Source organism: Carassius gibelio, chromosome A15 (genome assembly GCF_023724105.1).
Source record: "Carassius gibelio isolate Cgi1373 ecotype wild population from Czech Republic chromosome A15, carGib1.2-hapl.c, whole genome shotgun sequence".
In the NCBI taxonomy this organism is placed as follows: Eukaryota; Metazoa; Chordata; class Actinopteri; order Cypriniformes; family Cyprinidae; genus Carassius; species Carassius gibelio.
This window is the reverse complement of record NC_068385.1, coordinates 2,134,889-2,153,332: the sequence shown is the minus strand read 5'-3', so window position 1 is coordinate 2,153,332 and position 18,444 is coordinate 2,134,889. Positions and strand designations below refer to the sequence as shown.

Genomic DNA, 18,444 nt, shown 5'->3' with positions numbered 1-18,444 from the left:
TTATAGACTTGAGGGTCTTAAATCGTTCAGTTATGAGATTGAAGTTCAAAATGCTCATGATCAAGCATGTTGTAGATCAGATCAGGTCCGAGGACCTCCACATTTCCATCTTTCCACAACACAGGAAGTTTCTGAGGTTCGCTTTCAGGGGCGAAGCCTACCAATATCGAGTACTTCCCTTTGGCCTTGCACTCTCACCCCGCATGTTCACAAGATGTGTAGACGCGGCTCTGGTTCCCCTGCACATGCAGGGCATTCACATTGTCAGCCACATCGACGATTGGTTAATTTTAGCTCAGTCAAGAGCAGGTTGCGGCTCGGCATCGAGATGTCGTTCGCGCACATATGGGGGAGCTGGGTTTAAGACTAAACGCCAAGAAGAGTGTACTTTCTCCAGTTCAGAGAACCACCTTCTCCCTGCGTAGTATGGGATTCGACCGCGATGCAGGCTCGTATCGAGTCGATCCTCATCTCAGTCGAGAGAGTCAAAGAAGGCCAGTCACTTACTGTCAAACAATTTCAGAGATTGTTGGGTCTGATGGCAGCTGTGTCCAACGTGATACCTCTTGGCCTGCTGTACATGAGACCCCTACAGTGGTGGCTCAAGACCAAGGGATTTTCCCTGAGGGGCAATCTACTTCGCACTATCAAGGTCACGCGGCGCTGCCTCCGTGCCTTAGACATGTGGAAGAAACCTTGGTTCTTGAATCAGGGCCCGGTGCAGGGAGCTCCTTGTCGCCGTGTAATACTAGCGACGGACGCATCTCTCACCGGCTGAGGTGCAGTTATGAGTGGCCACCTTGGCCGTGGTCTGTGGAGTGGTCGCCATCTAACATGGCATATCAATTGTCTAGAAATGCTAGCAGTTTATCGTGCACTGAAGCACATCCTCCCAGACCTAAGGGGTCACCATGTGTTGGTGCACACCGACAACACATCGGTGGTCTCTTACATAACTAAATATGGGAGCAGACATACTGTCGAGGCAGGGGCCGAGGCCCGGGGAATGGAGACTTCACCCAGAAGTGGTAAAGCAGATATGGAGAGTATCTGGCAGGGCTCAAGCAGACCTATTTGCAACTCAAGAGACATCACAATGTCCCCTTTGGTTCTCTCTAGTTCATCCAGCTCCTCCGGGACTGGACGCTATGGTACAGACCTGGCCGAGGCTTCGTCTGTACGCCTTTCCCCTATTGCTCTGCTCCCGGGAGTTCTGGCGAGAGTACGCCGGGACGGGGTCCGTCTGTTATTAGTAGCCCCGTTCTGGCAGGGCCGAGTATGGTTCGCAGATCAGGTCTCGCTCCTCGACTGCTCTCCATGGGAGATATCGATCAGGACAGACCTAATCTCATAGGCGCAGGGTACGTTAATTCACCCTCGCCCAGAGTTGTGGAAGCTGTGGGTGTGGCTCCTGACGGGGCACAACTGTTAGCAGCTGGTCTCTCAACTGAGGTTGTTGAGACCCTCCTCCAATCCAGAGCTCCCTCAACGAGGAAACTGTGCGCCCTGAGGTGGAAACTCTTCACCTCATGGTGCAGAGACCGCCAGATAGACCCAGCAAACTGCCCAGTTGGTACAGTTCTGGAGTTTCTACAGGCCAGGCTCTCTGCAGGTTTGAACCACTCCATGCTGAAAGTTTACGTGGCGGCCATTGCGGCCTACCATGCCTTTCTCAATGGCCAGTCTTTGGGAAGACACCACTTAGTTACATGTTTCCTCCGCAGTGCGCTGAGGCTGAGACCTCCAGTACGGTCCCGTGTTCCCCCCTGGCACTTGGGTGTGGTGTTAGAGGCTCTTTACAAATCTCCGTTCAACCGATTCAAGATATCTCAGATAGACATCTGACTCTTAAAACCAGCTTTCTTTACCTCGCTGAGGAGAGTAAGAGATTTACAGGCCCTCTTAGTGGCCCCTACTTATCTTGATTTTGCACCTGGCATGACCAAAGTGTTCATATACGCTCGAGCGGGATATGTTCCTAAGGTGCCCTCTATCACACCACAACCTGTAGTGCTGCAGGCCGTATGTCCTCCTCTTTTTCGGGAGCCCGACCAAAAGAAGCTAAATTGTGTGTGTCCAGCTCGAGCGCTGGATGCATACGCACACAGAGCTGCCCTGTGGAGAAAAATTGACCAATTGCTTGCATGCTGCGGTCCCCCCAAGATGGGTTTTCTTGCTTAAGCAGACTATTAGTGGTTGGATAGTTGAGACTATCAACGCCACTTTGTGTTCTCTGGTCGTCCCTCGCTATCTCTTCGGATACACACTAGGCAGGGGTTTGGTAGTCTGGAAGCGTTGGTACTCGTAACCTAGAGACGATTTTAAAAACATTCTAAAAGTTTTCACACACACACACACAAAAAGTCATCACCACGGGAACCTTTTCATTTTGTATCAGTTTGTTTGCAGCATCTTCTCATTGCTCTTGGACCTTCTGAGAATACAGTTAGGGGCCACTTTCCAATTCACCAAAAAATAATTAGCTGAAAAGGAATTGAGCTGAATCACTAGGAGATCAGTTGATTGTCATTATATGTATTAGAAAACATTTAATTATAAAGATTTTTAATATAAAAAATTATTTTATTATCATTTTTGAGTGATGACCATGGGGATGGAAACATACATGTAAATGACCATTCGCACCATTAAAGCCATTCACACTTACTAGACCATCTAATTCTAGCATTTAATGGTGAGCAGTACCTCATTTGCTTGCAGCATTCCCTTTGACAAGCACACTTTGTTTCATGTCCTTTTGTTTTATGAAGCATGCATCAGGTGTATCATTTGCATCCTTCAATCACCTACAACCCTTTGCATACATTTTAATTCACTGAAGATAATAAGATGAAAACACTGTTTCTAAGAGCTCAAATACAACACACTGGCGATGCCTACTGGTCAAAACTATGCAATGAAAACCCAGGCCAAACATGCATAAAAGCAGCTTTAACAAACCAACTGCAAATGTTTTAATGAAACTGTAATCTAACAAGACATCAAGTAAGAAGTTTCTGTATGTGTTCTTTTATTAATTTGCAGGGCTTGTTTTGTTTTATGGGGGGCTTTTATGGTAAGTTTTGTCCCCTAGTTTTGTTACATGTGTTCATACATTAGACTTATATTTATGACAAGCTTAGAGTGAGAAGTTAAAACTTGAAAATTGGATGAAGGGAACAAATGAACACTTTATGTAGAATATGTGGTAATGTCAAGACATTCTTTATTATTAGAGAGATTGGTGATAAAAAAAATTGGAAAATGTGTAACCCGAGCATAGTATGAAGACAGCAGGTCTCATGACAGTGATTCGCAGTTCTAACACTTCTTTTAATAATCTCTCCACTGGGATTATTTGGAAGTCTCTAGGTCAATTAAAACACAAATTGATTTATCTGTTAATAAATTATCACATTGGGGGAAGTCTCACTGCCCAGGACTGTATCTCTAAGGCATATTAATTAATAACCTATAATAATTAACTTCTGCTTAGGTGAAAGTTAACAAAGCAGGATTTTCTTTCATGGTATGGTATCCCCTACTTGCATCAGATGGTCATTGGTCATGGATCACCGATCACCCGTCAAAGCAGGCCACCAGTGACATCTTGTTTTAACAGGCCTAATGTTGTTTTTTTTCTCTTTCTCTCTTGTTTTTCTGAGATGTACAGTGTGCAGTGTCTCTCCGGACCTCTACTGTACAATTGCTAGGTGACATTCAATTAGATGAATAGTAAACATCAAGAAGCATCTGATTTTTTGCTGAACAGTCAGTAACATACAAACAGTTGCCATAAAAAGCATCTTTTCCCCAGAGTCTTATTTTGCTACTTGTTGTTCTTGGTCCCTGAAGAGGCAGGCCTCCTTCATGATCACTGAGTGACATACTGTTTATCAAACATTATTTTCCTTCTACATGTCTCTGTGCCTGTATGTGGCTTATTAACAGGTGAAGTCTGAAAAACAAAAACTGACCCTAGAGCAAAAAACTTTCAGTCAAATATGATGCAACTCTTGCTCAAAAGTTTAAAAACACTTACATGAAACATCTTACACTGTTTACAATGCAATTTTAAATTATTATTAGGAAAGATATCTGGTGTGTGTGTGTGTGTGTGTGTTTGACTTACCATTTATTTGTTTGTGCTAAACAGATAAATGAGTATTGTTGACACAATATTTGCATCAGAAATGAAATTCTCAGCCAGTCAATGGCTCTTTTAGAATAATTAATTTATAATTACCCTACATTTAATAATTATGAAGTGCTACAAAAACTATGTAACTTACTGTTAAATTATAATAGCTGATGCACTTTAGCATAGCAGTCCTCATATTCATGCATCAACTGTTACATTGCTGTCAGGAATAACTGATTCTGGTTAGTTAAAGATCAGTGGATTTCCTGAACTCAGAAAGTGTGACAGTTTATTATAGTCTAGTCTAGTCAACTTTGGTTTAATCTATTCTGTCTTTGCGCTGATTCTGGAACAAGACATATCGTGTATATTTATGTGTGTGTGTGTGTGTGTGTTTGTGTGTGTGTGTGTATATATATATATATATATATATATATATATATATATATATATATATATATATATATATATATATATATATACACACACACACATATATGGACAGATAGATTATGCTGTGAGTGGTCACTTCCGGTGTTTGAAGTAATCACGTGAATACATCAATATTCCTCCAAGTATACACATTTTTCAATTAAAAGCCAAAATGGATGGTGTTAAGGGAAGCCCTTTGATCACATATACGTCCAGGTATGTGTCTCGTTATTCTATCAAAAATGTTGATAACAAACCATTAATTCAGCACTTGTGACAAAAATTAATACATTTTGTTCATTATGAAGATCTTTCTAATGATACACTGATCTAAAAATGAAATAAGAATTAATAATTTTGTAAATGTTATCTGAACAGCTGCCAGAAAGGCCCAACTTCATAGTCTTAAAAAAACTACTGTAGATGTTTATCTAACATATTTATTGTTAGCAAACTAAGTTAGAAATATAATATTTTGATTATATGTTGAAAAAAAAAAATCTCAGGACATCTTTAAGAGTTTATGATTTTCTGGGAATTACAAGAAGGGCTGTGTGTATGCATTGGTGCTGACTTTCTCCAGTTTTATTATGACTATTATAGATAACTATTATACCTACTATGCCATAAAAAGCCTTAATAAAGTAGTTTTGTAAGGTCAAAGAGACATTGCCCTTCTAAACAAATTTGTAATGATGTTTTGATCTACAGTACTCAAGGTGATGGGAGACAGGATTTTCCCAGGTGTCAGAGCTGTTTGTACATGCTCTCTTGTGCATCAACATACAGTAATTAGTCGTCTGTTATGAGTGCTGCTCATTAACAGCTAAAGCTTTACCAACAGAGTTATTTTGATACCTAAACACTCTCTTAAAGATGATGCAACTCTTGCCAAAAGTAGAAAATGTCATCAATCATTTAATCATCTTTAATAATAAAAGTCAGCATCAGAATACAGCAATTTTTCTTATTCCGTATTTAGATTAGCTGCAGTAGCTACTGTATGCATTACATATGTTTTTATTTTATTTTTTTGCTTCAGAAATTAAATAACTTGCTTTTCATGGGTGAATGAATAAAAAACAATTAATATTTCTGAGATATCTCAGGATACTATTAATACAATACATATAAAATAATTATGAATTAAGACTCTTGTTGTGTGCTGTGGTGTACCAACATAGAAGCTATCAAGTAAATTAATGACATTTTGGAGAAATCAACTCTGTTTTTCATGACAGCAACAGTGAGAGTCCTGATATGAAACCAAATCTGTGTGACCATTGTATTAAACACTGCTGCACTGTCAGGCATCATGGTTTCTATGCTGAATATGGTGATGCTTGTCATATTAAGCAGTTTCTGCACTTCTGATGTGGCTGTTAGAGTTCACATCAGCAACTTCCCATAAACTGTGAAGATCGCAATAACCACAACAGTACTCTCTGGAAAATAACAGGTTGCAGACCACTAAAAACGTCAACACTATGATTGCTTCATTGCATTTTCCATTGTAAACAATACCATTATTGTTTTAATTTTCCCAGCATTATCTGTATTTACTTCTTCTATGTCTTCTTCAGAGAGAGTAACTTTGTCGCACACAAAGGTTTCTAGTGATCCTGATGACCTTGATTTGCTTGTTCAGGTGTGTTTATTTAGGCCTAGTGATAAAGTCTGATGGAAGGCCCTTACTGTAGGTGGAGAAAGTCTTAAACCTTCCTTGAGGACCTGAAATTTGTGTAAATACACAAAGATGGAGCAGTAAGAGGATATAATAACAGCAAAGGAACCCAAAAGTATTGCAAAGGCATAGATAGAGGGTTGGAATACTAGCTATACACAGTGCATAAAAGTGTTAAAGTACAGTAGATATTTTTTTTTATATCTGACATGTAAATTGTAAAGACCATAGGCTAAATGACAGTGACCAAATCAACATGTAGTTCTTAACCTCTAAAACTGTACATTTAAGAGAACAAAATGTATATAAGTTTTACAGCTATGTTTCTTTTGTAGGTTACATGGTCTCTTCTGAGGGAGTGCGTATGGATCCTGACAAGGTTAAGGCTGTGATAGATTGGCCAAGTCCAGATTCCCGTAAGGCCCTAAAGTGGTTTGTGGGATTCGCCAGTATATATAGAAATTAAAACTTTTATTTAGCACACAAGTGATGATAAGTACAATAATCCTGTTACAAACGATGCTGTTCTTTCAATTCATAAATACATACATACATATATATATATATATATATATATATATATATATATTCAAAGCTCTTTTTAACATTAATAAAAAAAAATCTGAAAATCTGAATATTAGAAGGATTTCTGAAGGATAATGACTGGAGTAATGATGCTAAAAATTCAGATTTGATAGTTCCTCATAAACTGTTTAACTGCACTTGCAAGTGAATCTCAAGTTAGTTTGTGGGTTAATTACATTTATTCTATATAAACTGCAAACATAAAAATATAAAATTATATATTTATTTTATCCTCACATTCTTTCTTGTAACTCTTCCCTCTCAGTCGCACAACTAAGTGAAAGGCTCATTATGCAGATCATTATGCAGGCCTTTGTCTTCTCAGGTGTAAATCACACTAATATTCATGGTCAATCACACCTACTCGCATATTCCCTTCTGAAACAAAAAGTGTCATAGAAAAGTTAAATCAATATATTGTTTTCTGTGAGAGAGTAAACAAGATGATTTTCATATTTTGAAGCAAAAATTCTAGGCTACAAGCTATAGGTTTGACAGCCTTGTGAACAAATTTCGGTATGTGTTTTATGACCTTATTTCAGTGACTTCAAAATATTTGCTTTTCTCTAACTATGCATAAATGTTGTTTTCTAAAAACAAAATCATGTACATACATGCTATTTACATATTATTGTATCCCAGTTTGTACTGAATACATTGTTTACAGACATGTTTATAAGCAACTGAAAACAAAATCACAGGGAATGTCAAAACTTCTCCAGGCCCCCAGAACCCCCTTAGACCTCAGAGGGTTAAGCATCAATAAACTGATGTCTTATTTCATGTTTAAATTTTATTCTTTATTACAGCAAATACAGAAATAACAAGTTGAGACATCATAACAGAAAGACAATAAAAATAACCTTATGAGCAGATCTCAAGCAAACTTATGAGAAAATAGATCCTTGGTTTGCATTATTTAAATTATTTGAACATGATATGAACAAACATGACAGTTAACAACATATGGGTTTATGAAAACCTAGGGTAACATTAAATATATAAGTGTAATACTGACTGCTCACAAAAAAAAAAAAAAAAAAGTATTTTGTTGTTTTTTCTTCGGGTCAGTAATTTAGAGCACAGTATATACACCTCTTATAATCAGATGCATTCAATCATGAATCAATGAACTTCATATCACTGGTGTTCACCAACACACATTATGTCTCAAATGCCCATTCATGTTAATAGTGAAGCAGAGTGAATTTAACTATTTTCTGCTCATACACTTTTATTTTCCACATAATGAATCTAAAAATATATAGAATTTTTCATATAGGTGATTTAATTGCTAATGATGGAAGAACACAAACAATCATTACAGTCATTTCGAAATGCTCTTTCTAATTGGCATAATTCTGTTTTTAAGCACTTTTCGAATTAAGACTCTGATTTCAGCTGTGTTTAAAACATAAATAATAGGATTTAACATAGGTGGAAGAGTAAATGAAAGGGATATGCTGATGACTCTGGCATTGGGAGTCAGAGAAGTAATTGCTGAAGCAATAAAAAGGCATATTGTAGGAAGAAAGTATATTCCGACCAACAAAAGGTGGGAAACACAGGTCTTCAGTGCTTTTAAACGTGCTTCCCAAGTTGTAATTTTACTTAAGGCAAAGAAAATGCCCATATATGACAGGACTATAATGCATAATGGTGCTACAAGGAACAAAGCAGCAATGATGTTATTAATAAGCACATTGATGCTATTGTCGTTGCATGCCAACCTCAACACTGGTCCATAGTCACAAAAAAAATTCTGCACCACATTAGATTTACAGATTGAAAGTCGGGTCATCAAAGACGTTGACAGGGCCACAAGAGAAGTGTTAAATGCCCATACAACTAAAAACACTAAAGACATGACAGTATTATTTAGTAGGGCATGATATCTCAATGGCAGGCAAATTGCAATGAAGCGATCAAGTGCCAGAACAACAAGAGTGACACTTTGCAAAGTAATAAAGAAGTTCACAAAAAACATGTTTGCCAAACAAGCATTGTAGGAGATGTACTGTGAGTCAGAAAAAAAAGTTTTCATCATGTTAGGAATCAGTGCATTAGTTTCACCAATATCAGCCAATGCCAAATTAAACACACCAATGTACTTTGGACTGTGCAGGCTTGGTTGAAGAGCAATAATGAGAAGCACTATAGAGTTCCCAATCACAGCAATAAAATATGTGATACATAAAAAGATATAGTAAAAACGGCTGTAAGGTACACCTGAAAGTCCAATAATGAAAAAGTATTCAGGACGAACAATAGACATATTCTGAACAAAACTTGCGTTTAAAGTACTCATGGCAGCTTTGTGTTCGATGTTTTAAAAAAAATCAGAAAACAGAAATTACCATAAAGACTTAAAGTTTAGGCAAGTCACAAAATTGTCATCTTAATCTTTAAACAACTATTTTCAAATGCTGAAATGATACCTTTATGTAAAGTTTCTGCATAATATTTCAATCACAAACCTGTATACATAAAGTTTTAGAGCCAGAGCAAAAGACGACTGTGAATGTCTGAACACTTGTGAGCTACTTTGAATATTAGTCAGCTGAAAAGGCTCATCCTTATTCTCTTATGTCGCGAAGATCATTGGGCATTTGCGTCATTGAATCCAAATATATCTTCTGATTCATCTCTTGAGAGCCTTCAGACAAATGATGTAATACTACTTTGCTTATGTAAATGTTCTTGCCACTGATTTAGCTTTAAAGGTAGGCTTAATTGTGTCCTTTTCTCACAAAAATTACTTCACTTTGTGAATGTTAAGGTATATTTAGATAATTACTCCATATTTAAAAGTTAAGACAAAATCATCAATTCTACTCATTTTCCACTAAATTATACCATCTAATGGGCATTAGTGGTTTTCAGCGGTATCTCCCTGCGATTTCACATTTGAGATCGCTGTTATGAAGATGATAGGCTTCAGATACTTCACTTATATTACATGATCAGTATTCCCTCCCTATTTAGATGATGTACATCTTATGATATTCTGCATTCTGTCTCAGTGCATAACTAACACGACAGTGGTGTCCCAGTTCAGGATCTGCATCCTTTGATCCTTCCCAAGGCCAAATGCATCACAGGAGTACAACCCCTTCAGAGAATGCAGCGCCTGAATTAGGACAGAGCTACTAAAGCATTTCTACATCAAACATGAAGCTAATAGTGCTCAGTTGGTTCAAGATCTATTGAGTCTATTGAGTCTATTAATAATTTGATTTCTGCATGCTCTCTTAAGTAGACAAGATCGCTAGTGTGGGTATTTGAAGTCCGTAGCAGGAGTGAGAGGACGGGGCCGGGCGGTGAGTAAGTAAATTAAGAGCAGATGATGAACACCTGTACTTGATTGCAGTGATTGGAGTGGAGAGACCAATAAAAGCCAGTGGGACTGATGGAAAGTTGAGAGAGAGTTGGACTGGGAACTGCTGCCATTGGGGAAAAGCACTGCTTTGAAGCGTTATATCTGTTTGTGCTGTAGTTGGGAGATGTGAATGTGCCCTTGCGCACTTTTTGTTTGTTTAATAATTTATTTGGAGGAAAAAAACACGAGTCCCAGTCACGCCGATCCATGTCTTCTCCCTTTCAACCCATTCCTACATTGAACCTAACCACACTGGTGCCGAAACCCGGGAAAGGAAAGGAAGAAGATTCCCTGCAGTCATGCAGTCCCATCAGGAACGCCATTTACAGACATTATACAGTCGTTCGCCGGTCTTCATCAAGAACAACATCAGGGCTTGCTGGCCCTGAAAGAGGAAGGAGATCAGCGTTTTGAATCGATCCTCAGGGCCCAGCATGAAGACCGCGAGCTGCTGCAGAGCTGGATAAACCAAGGGGTTCGGGCCGTTCCCTCGCTAGTCACAGACTTGGCTTTGCCCCTTCCACTTAATAAAATGGGGCCCCAGGATGACCCGGAAGCATTCCTTGATTTATTTGAGAAGTCTACTGAAGACCGGGAATGGCCCACTGCTGACTGGCCAATGCAGTTCAACCCTCTGTTGTCTGGAGAAGCACAGCCGCACACCAACTGCCAGTCCAGAATCTGCTGGTGTACAAAGACCTCAAACGTGCCATACTCCAGCGGGTCGGCCAGACCCCAGAACAGCATGGTCAGAGATTCAGGTCACTCAGCCTTGATGAGTCCGGCCTGCCCTTCATCCTGGCACAACAGCTCCACAACTCATGCCGCAAATGGCTGATGGCTGAGGGAAGCGACGTTGAGGAAATCATCAATAGTGTGGTACTGGAGCAGTTCGTGGCGCTGCTCCCAAAGAAGACCGCACAATGGGTTCAGTGCTACCGCCTGACCTCGCTGGACCAGGCCATCCAGCTTGCGGAGGATCAAATGGTGGTGTGTCCAGAGGTCGGTGACCCCTTTCCGGCTGCTTCTCTCCCCCCTCCCCCTCTGGTTTATCTTCCAGGCCTGTTCCTCTTCCCTGGTCCCGTGGGGGGATGGTGCCAAGGCCGGCGCCCAGGTGGAGAACAGGAGAACCAGGAGCATCCACCACCACTCTCTAAACGTCAATCCCTTGACCAGCTTCCTGCCACCAGGATGCGGGAAAAGTCTGGGCCGGCTTGTGGGCGCTGCGGGGGCCCGGCTCACTTTATCGATCGGTGTCCAGTGATGGAGGTGGGAACGCTGATCCGGGTCACCGATTTGCCACAGTCCCCCGCGGTGGATTATCTGATATTGCCCGTTGAAATTCAATTTAGGGGACAAAAACATAGAATAGAGGTGGCAGTTAACCAGCACCTCCGGCATCCGCTAATTTTGGGAACCAATTGGCCAGCCTTTAATGAGTTTTTGGGATATTTATGTGCAGATGCCTCTTGGGGAGAAAGGGGTAAGAGGAAGGTAGTGGTGGTTCAGGTGGGGGAAGCTGAGCCGGAACATGAGGGAGCTGATCATCCTCACCGAGTGCAATGACTTTCCCCTGGAGCAATCCCACGATGAGATGCTAAAACATGCATTTGATCAGGTTCGCTATATTGATGGCCAGGTCCTTCACCCTGAACAACCACTCTCCTATCCTTATTTTATGATTCAGAAAGATTAGTTGTATTGGGTAACCCAAGATGCACTGTCAAAACAAGATACAACTCAGTTGTTGGTACCCAAGAGCCGTCGGGAAATGCTTTTCCAGTTGGCTCACTTTAATCCAATGGCCAAACGGCTACACTAAATTGCCTAATGACCCATTTTTTTTTGGCTGGGCATTCACGAGAACGTAAGCAGGTGGTGCACGTCTTGTCGTGAATGTCAGTTGGTGAATCCACTGGCCACTCCAAAAGCACCATTGTGCCCACTTCCCTTAAAGGTCCCCATTCTAATTAATTGGCATGGATCTCATCGGGCCATTAGAATGGTCAGCACGGTGACACCACTTCACGCTGGTGAATCCTGGTGGATTATGCAATGCGGTTTTCTGAAGCAGTGCCGCTCCACAGTATCTCCGTTAAAAGTGTTGCAGGCACACTGTTTCAACTAATCTCCCAGGTGGGAATCCCGAAAGAGATTTTCACCGACCAAGGTACGGCATTTATGTCACAAACTATTTGCGAACTTTATGAATTATTGGCCATTAAATCGATTCGTACCAGCGTCTTTCACTCACAAACAGACGGACTGGTAGAACTTTTTAATCGCACATTGAAAACCATGATTCAAAAGTTCGTGCGAGAGGACGCCAAAAATTGGGATAAGTGGCTAGAACCCCTCTTGTTCATCCCCCAGGCCCCCATGGGGTTTTCCCCCTTCAAACTCCTTTATGGACGTCAGCCCCGGGGGGTACTAGACGTTCCTAGGGAGACTTGGGAGTATGGACCTTCAACTAGTAAAAATGAAATTCAGTATGTCCTGGATCTGAGAGCAAAACTCCACACACTGGGGCAGCTTTCAATGGAGAATTTGTTACAGGCCCAGGACAGGCAGAGTCGGCTGTACAACAGAGGGGCTAGACTTCGTGAATTTGCACCGGGAGATAAAGTTCTTATATTACTCCCTACTTCTAGTTCAAAATTACTCGCCAAGTGGTAAGGGCCCTTCGAGGTCACACGGCAACTGGGAGATGTCAATTATTAGGTGATTCGAACAGATAGGGGTGGGGCACATCAAATTTATCACCTCAGCCTACTTATAAATACTTATAAAAAGGTGGAATCAGTGATGCTGGCGACGGTAGTGGGCGGACCTTTCACCCTCCCAGCTCTCTTATGTAAAAAAAGTGCAAACAGAGTTTGCTGATGTGTTTTCACCCCTACCTGGTCGGACAGACCTCATCTAGCACCACGTTGAGACCGAGCTGGGTGTGGTAGTTCGCAGCCAGCCGTATCACTTGCTGGAGCACAAAAAGAAAGTGGTTCAGGCTGAATTAGAAAGCATGCTAGACATGGTGTAATAGAAGAGTCCAACAGTGACTGTGCGAGCCAGATATTTTTAGTACCTAAAACTGATGGCTCGGTCCGGTCCACTCCAGTGACCTTCCAGTGTCTGATGGACAGGATTCTTCGACCGCACGCTGCATATGGCGCATTTGCGGGCTTTCCTGAGGATGTTGAGGGTGGCTGGACTCACAGCCAACCCGAAGAATGGTGCGATTGGGTGGGTGGAAGTGAGATATCTGGGCTTCCACTTGGGTCATGGACAAGTGCGTCGCCAAATTGACAAGACTGCAGCCGTTGCAACTTGTCCAAGACCCAAGACCAAAAAGAAGGTTAGACAGTTCCTGGGGCTGGTGGGATATTATTGAAGGTTTGTACCTAATTATTTGGACCTCGCCAACCCGCTGACTGATCTAACTAAAAAGGAAGCACCAGATATGGTCCAGTGGTCTGCCCCTGACTTTTCCCTCCCTTTTATTCTACAGACAGATGCATCGGACAGAGGGGTGGGCGCGGCCCTGTCCCAGGAGATAGAGGGCGAGGAGTGGCCGGTGCTGTACATTAGTCGTAAGCTCTCCAAGAGAGAGACTATGTACAGCACCATTCAAAAGAGTATTTGGACATCAAGTGGGCCATGCTCACCCTCCGATATTATCTCTTGGGACAGGAGTTCACCCTCTGCTCGGACCATGCTCCCATGCAGTGGCTCTACCACATGAAGGATACCAACGCGTGGATCACCCATTGGTATCTAGCTTTACAGCCCTTTAAATTCCAGGTGATCCACAGGCTGGGTGCACAGATGGTTGTGGCTGACTTCCTCTCCAGGAGGGGTGGGAGGCTGCAGGTTGGGAGGCTCCCCAACCCGAGTCGGGCGGTGGGGGTACCTGTCTCTGATTGCAGTGATTGAAGTGGAGAAACCAATTAAAACCAGTGGGACTGAAGGAAAGTTAAGAGAGAGTTGGACTGGGTACTCGTGAGCTGCTGCTCTTTTGGAAAAGCACTGCTTTGAAACATTATTTCTGTTTGTGCTGTAGTTGGTAGATGTGAATGTGCCCTTGTGCATTTTTTGTTCGTTTATTATTTTATTTGGAGGAAATAAACATGAGTGCCAGTGTTATGCCTCCTCTTTGTGTTGCATAAGAGATATCTAGTGGTGTAAATATTATTGCATTGATTACTTATATTTTTGTTCCTTCTCTCTTGCCGTTGATTTCTGTTTGTTTCTGAATTTGGTCTACTGAGAGGATATGCAGCAGTTACTCTTTTCTCTTTGTCTTTGGTAGTTTTGAAGGTCTAAGTCTGTAAGTATTTCTGTAAGAAGTATTTCTACTTTGTTATAATCTTTGTGTACTGTTCATTTCAGAATAATATCAATGTTGTATTAATAGAATTTCTCCATAGACATCCATGTTAATTTTAGCTTAAATGCTTATTAGTCATGCAAGTCTAATTATATGCCTATTTTTTCTAATGGAATAGTTATATATGTTAGTATTGAGTTGCTTATTCATGTATATGTGTACATATGGGCTGTTTGTAATGCCTTATTATTATTATTATGTTTTCACAGTTTTACAAAATTTAAAAGATCCTCACTAAAGGCCTTTCTCTACTCCGGTTTCCTGGGTCTTTATTTCATGGATCTTATGTTAGCTATCTGCTACGCTAACCTGTCAAAGCAAGAGCAGAATAGTAAAAAGACTTAAAATTCAGTCTGCCATCATAAGAAGATTGAGTTATCAACACTGCAGCCCAGAAGCTCAACATAGATTCAAAAATCTATCATGGAGAAGAAAAGCGAAGTAAAAACTTCTGCTAAACACAGAAGATGGGCAGTCTCAATGATCTTATCATTCTAGACGCTCAACCCATTCTAGTCATGCCTCATCTCATGGTTCTGCTGCCACAAGAGCTAGAGCCAAAGCGGAAGCTGCAAAAGTCAAAGCTTCACAAAAAGAAGCAGACATGTTAATAGAGCAGGCAAGGATAGAAGTGGAAGAATTTAAGAGAAAAACTGAGCTTGAAGTGGAACTGAAACCTAGGGCAACTGAGTTACAGGCCAACCTCAAATCACTGAAAATTCAGGGCAATGCTGAAGCATCTATTACAGAGGCTGAAATCCTTGAAGCAGCTTATGAGGAAGAAGTTGGAAAACCAACACAGCAGAATGTGACCAAATTAGTTCTGTATCACAAACATCAACGCACTATTGAGTACGTGCAACAATATTCTCAGGAGCATGAGGAGCAACAGTCTCAACTCATGGAACCACAACCCATCTTTTCACCAGAGCACCAGCCAAATACGGACAACGGTGAAACAGATAATCATGGAATCCAAACACACAGTTCAGAAGAAATTAGCGATGTCATGTTCCAAGAATTACCATCACAACGCCAGAGCATGAGCACAGCCTACGCTCAGCAAAGTCATGCACGTCCTTTGAAGTCATACCAAGATGAACACCGCCCTCTACAGACTCATGACACACAATCTAAAAGTAAAAACTACTTCATGCCCTTTAGATCACCCCTTCATGATCAGTCAGACACAACATACTTAGCCAGATACCTGATTCGCAAAGAAATAGTTAGCTCTGTGTTCCTAAAGTTTGACGATTAACCAGAAAACTACTGGGCCTAGAAAGCTTCCTTTGTCAACTCCACCAGTGATATAAACTTACCTCCCAGGGAAGAGCTAGATTTACTGACTAAATGGCTGGGACCACAGTCTGCAGAGCAAGCCAAACGCATCCGTGCAGTTCACATCAATAATGCCAGCTCAGGACTCAAAATGGTGTGGTAGAGATTGGAAGAATTCTATGGATCAGCAGAAATTATAGAAAACGCTATGCTTAAGAAGTTAGTCCAAAAATATCAAACAAGGACAATAAGAAACTGTGGGAGCTAGGGGACCTGTTGCTAGAGTTGGAGGCAGCTAGGAAAGATGGATTCTTACCTGGACTATCTTACCTTAACACACCACGGGGAGTCAACCCCGACGCACAGAAGCTCCCCTATAACCTTCTGGAGAAATGGATCTCAGTTGGTTCTAAATATAAAGATGACCATCAGGTTGAGTATCCCCCCTTTTGCGTCTTTGTAAAGTTCATCAGAGACCAAACAAAGACACGAAATGACCCCGTTTTTCCAAACTGACCATGAGTGCTTCAGGCAAGATGGATAAACCTCTGAAACCCACCAAACCATCTGTGTTCAACAGCAAGACTGAGGGTTCCTCAGAAAATGGAGATAAGTGAAACATTTTGGAGAAAAAGGATGAAGATCCAGATAGATTATGTCCATTACATAATAAGCCGCAGCATGGCCTTAGATGAACGAAAAGCTAACCTCAAAGAGAAACATATCTGTTTCAAGTGTTGTGCTTCAACAAGTCACCTTGCCAAAAACTGTAAAAAAAAAAAAACAACAAACTGTGCAGTGCAAAGAGTGCAACAGCAACAAACACTTAGCTGCACTTCACCCAGGGCTAGCATCATGGAAGTCATTGAGCTCTGCTGTAAAGGAGGATCACGGTGGGGAGCAACAGGAAAATGAGACTCCAGAGGTTATATCAAAGTGCACAGAAGTCTGCGGGGACACATATGGCTCCTGATCATGCTCCAAAATATGTTTTGTCCGAGTCTACCCTGCAGGTCAAAGAGAGAAAGCTGTTAGAGCATACACTGTCCTTGATGAGCAGCATAATGGACCCAACATTGCTCCATATGCTCAACAACTTGACCTCGGCTTGGTCATTGTAGGAGAAGTATGTCTCAGAATAGCCCACAAGCCTAACAGCATCAATGTTTACAGGACCGATGTCTTATTGTTACATGCATGTATATTTATGTATTTGCCTGCCCTCTAGGGGCAGGTAAAGCGTGATTTACCATTGTTCTGATTTAGCAGATCCTCTACACGTGTGGACTATTTACGTGAGCTTAAAGGAAGTCAAGTTCCCACACTTCAGGGGCGGAACTTGAGCGGCCGTCCCGAGTCGGAGCTGAGCTCTCTTCTGTGTTTATCCTTCTTATTTTTCCTGTCTAATTTCTCCCACTTGTTGTTATATTCCGTTTAATTAATAAATTCCCCTTTTGATCGAGCCGTTGTGTCATCCCTCTTTTGTGTTATAGCAGTGGCTGTAACATAATTGGGGGCTCGTCCGTCGTTTTTCTTTTTTTTTTCTTTTCTCAGCTGTTTCGTGTGGGAGGGAAGAAAATGTGTATGGCCGTGTTTTCGTCGTGTTTGTTCGATTTACTTTTCGGTTGTGAGTAACTACGAGCGTCCCAGGTGAGTGTTTGCCCTATTTAGTCAGTAGTCGTCGGGTAGGTTTGAACCTGCCACTTTGTTATTTTGCCTTTTTTATTTTTAGTGGTTATTCGGAGTGGAGGCACGCTTCAGTTCACCGGCAGCTGATCTTGTTAATGGGATCGGTGTGCAGGTGTTCATGATTTTAGCGTTTAAAGTGGCCTCGAGCCCCTAACGCCACTGAAGACTAGGGAATTAATTTAATGTTAAATGGGGTAAATACGCGTGTGTTGTGGGATCGCTTTTGGTTATTCACTTTGTAAATTTAAATCGGTAAGTGAAGTTTATTCTTAATTCGTATCATGCGTGATAATTTCGTGTAGCGGCCAAAATCACTTTGTTTTCTTTAGTTTTGACAGGTAAAGTTTAGGATTTGTGAAAACGATTTAGTGGTTTCATTTGAGTATTTTTCTGAATTGTGTTGAAACCATTATTTTCGTTATTTTTGGTGAATAGCCTACGTGTGTCGAAATGACTTCAGTAGTTGATGTATTTCGGGAGTCTCCTTCTGAAGAACTGCTTTTATCGTACACAAAAGAGCAGTTATTGCAAATTGCAGAGTCTTATAAAGTCGAAATCGCTCCTAGGTATAAGACTTTGAAGGAAACTTTGCGAAACGTCCTTAAAGGCTGTCTGGTGGAGTTAGGCGTTTTACAAATGCCATTAGAAAACGTTAGTGTTGTGGAGGAAGTGGCTGATCCTTCGGTAAGTGAGAATGCTATTCGATTGAGAGAGTTGGCAGTTAAAGAAAAAGAATTGGAGTTAGAGAATGCCAAATTAGAGCTGCGAAAGCGTGAACTTGATCATCAGTTTGCTTTGAAACTAATGGAGTTAGAGATGAGCTCTAAGGCTGCTCACGCTGCCTCTGATGTATTTGATGTCAGCCGAAA

At 41.2% G+C, this 18,444-nt stretch overlaps 1 protein-coding gene across 1 annotated transcript; it reads right to left on the bottom strand.

The window, feature by feature from the left end:
• Positions 1-8,169: 8,169 nt before the first annotated feature.
• LOC128029491 (olfactory receptor 1-like) lies at positions 8,170-9,150 on the bottom strand. The gene has a single exon (XM_052617295.1). The coding sequence runs from the start codon at positions 9,148-9,150 to the stop codon at positions 8,170-8,172; it is 981 nt and encodes a 326-aa protein (XP_052473255.1).
• Positions 9,151-18,444: the final 9,294 nt, after the last annotated feature.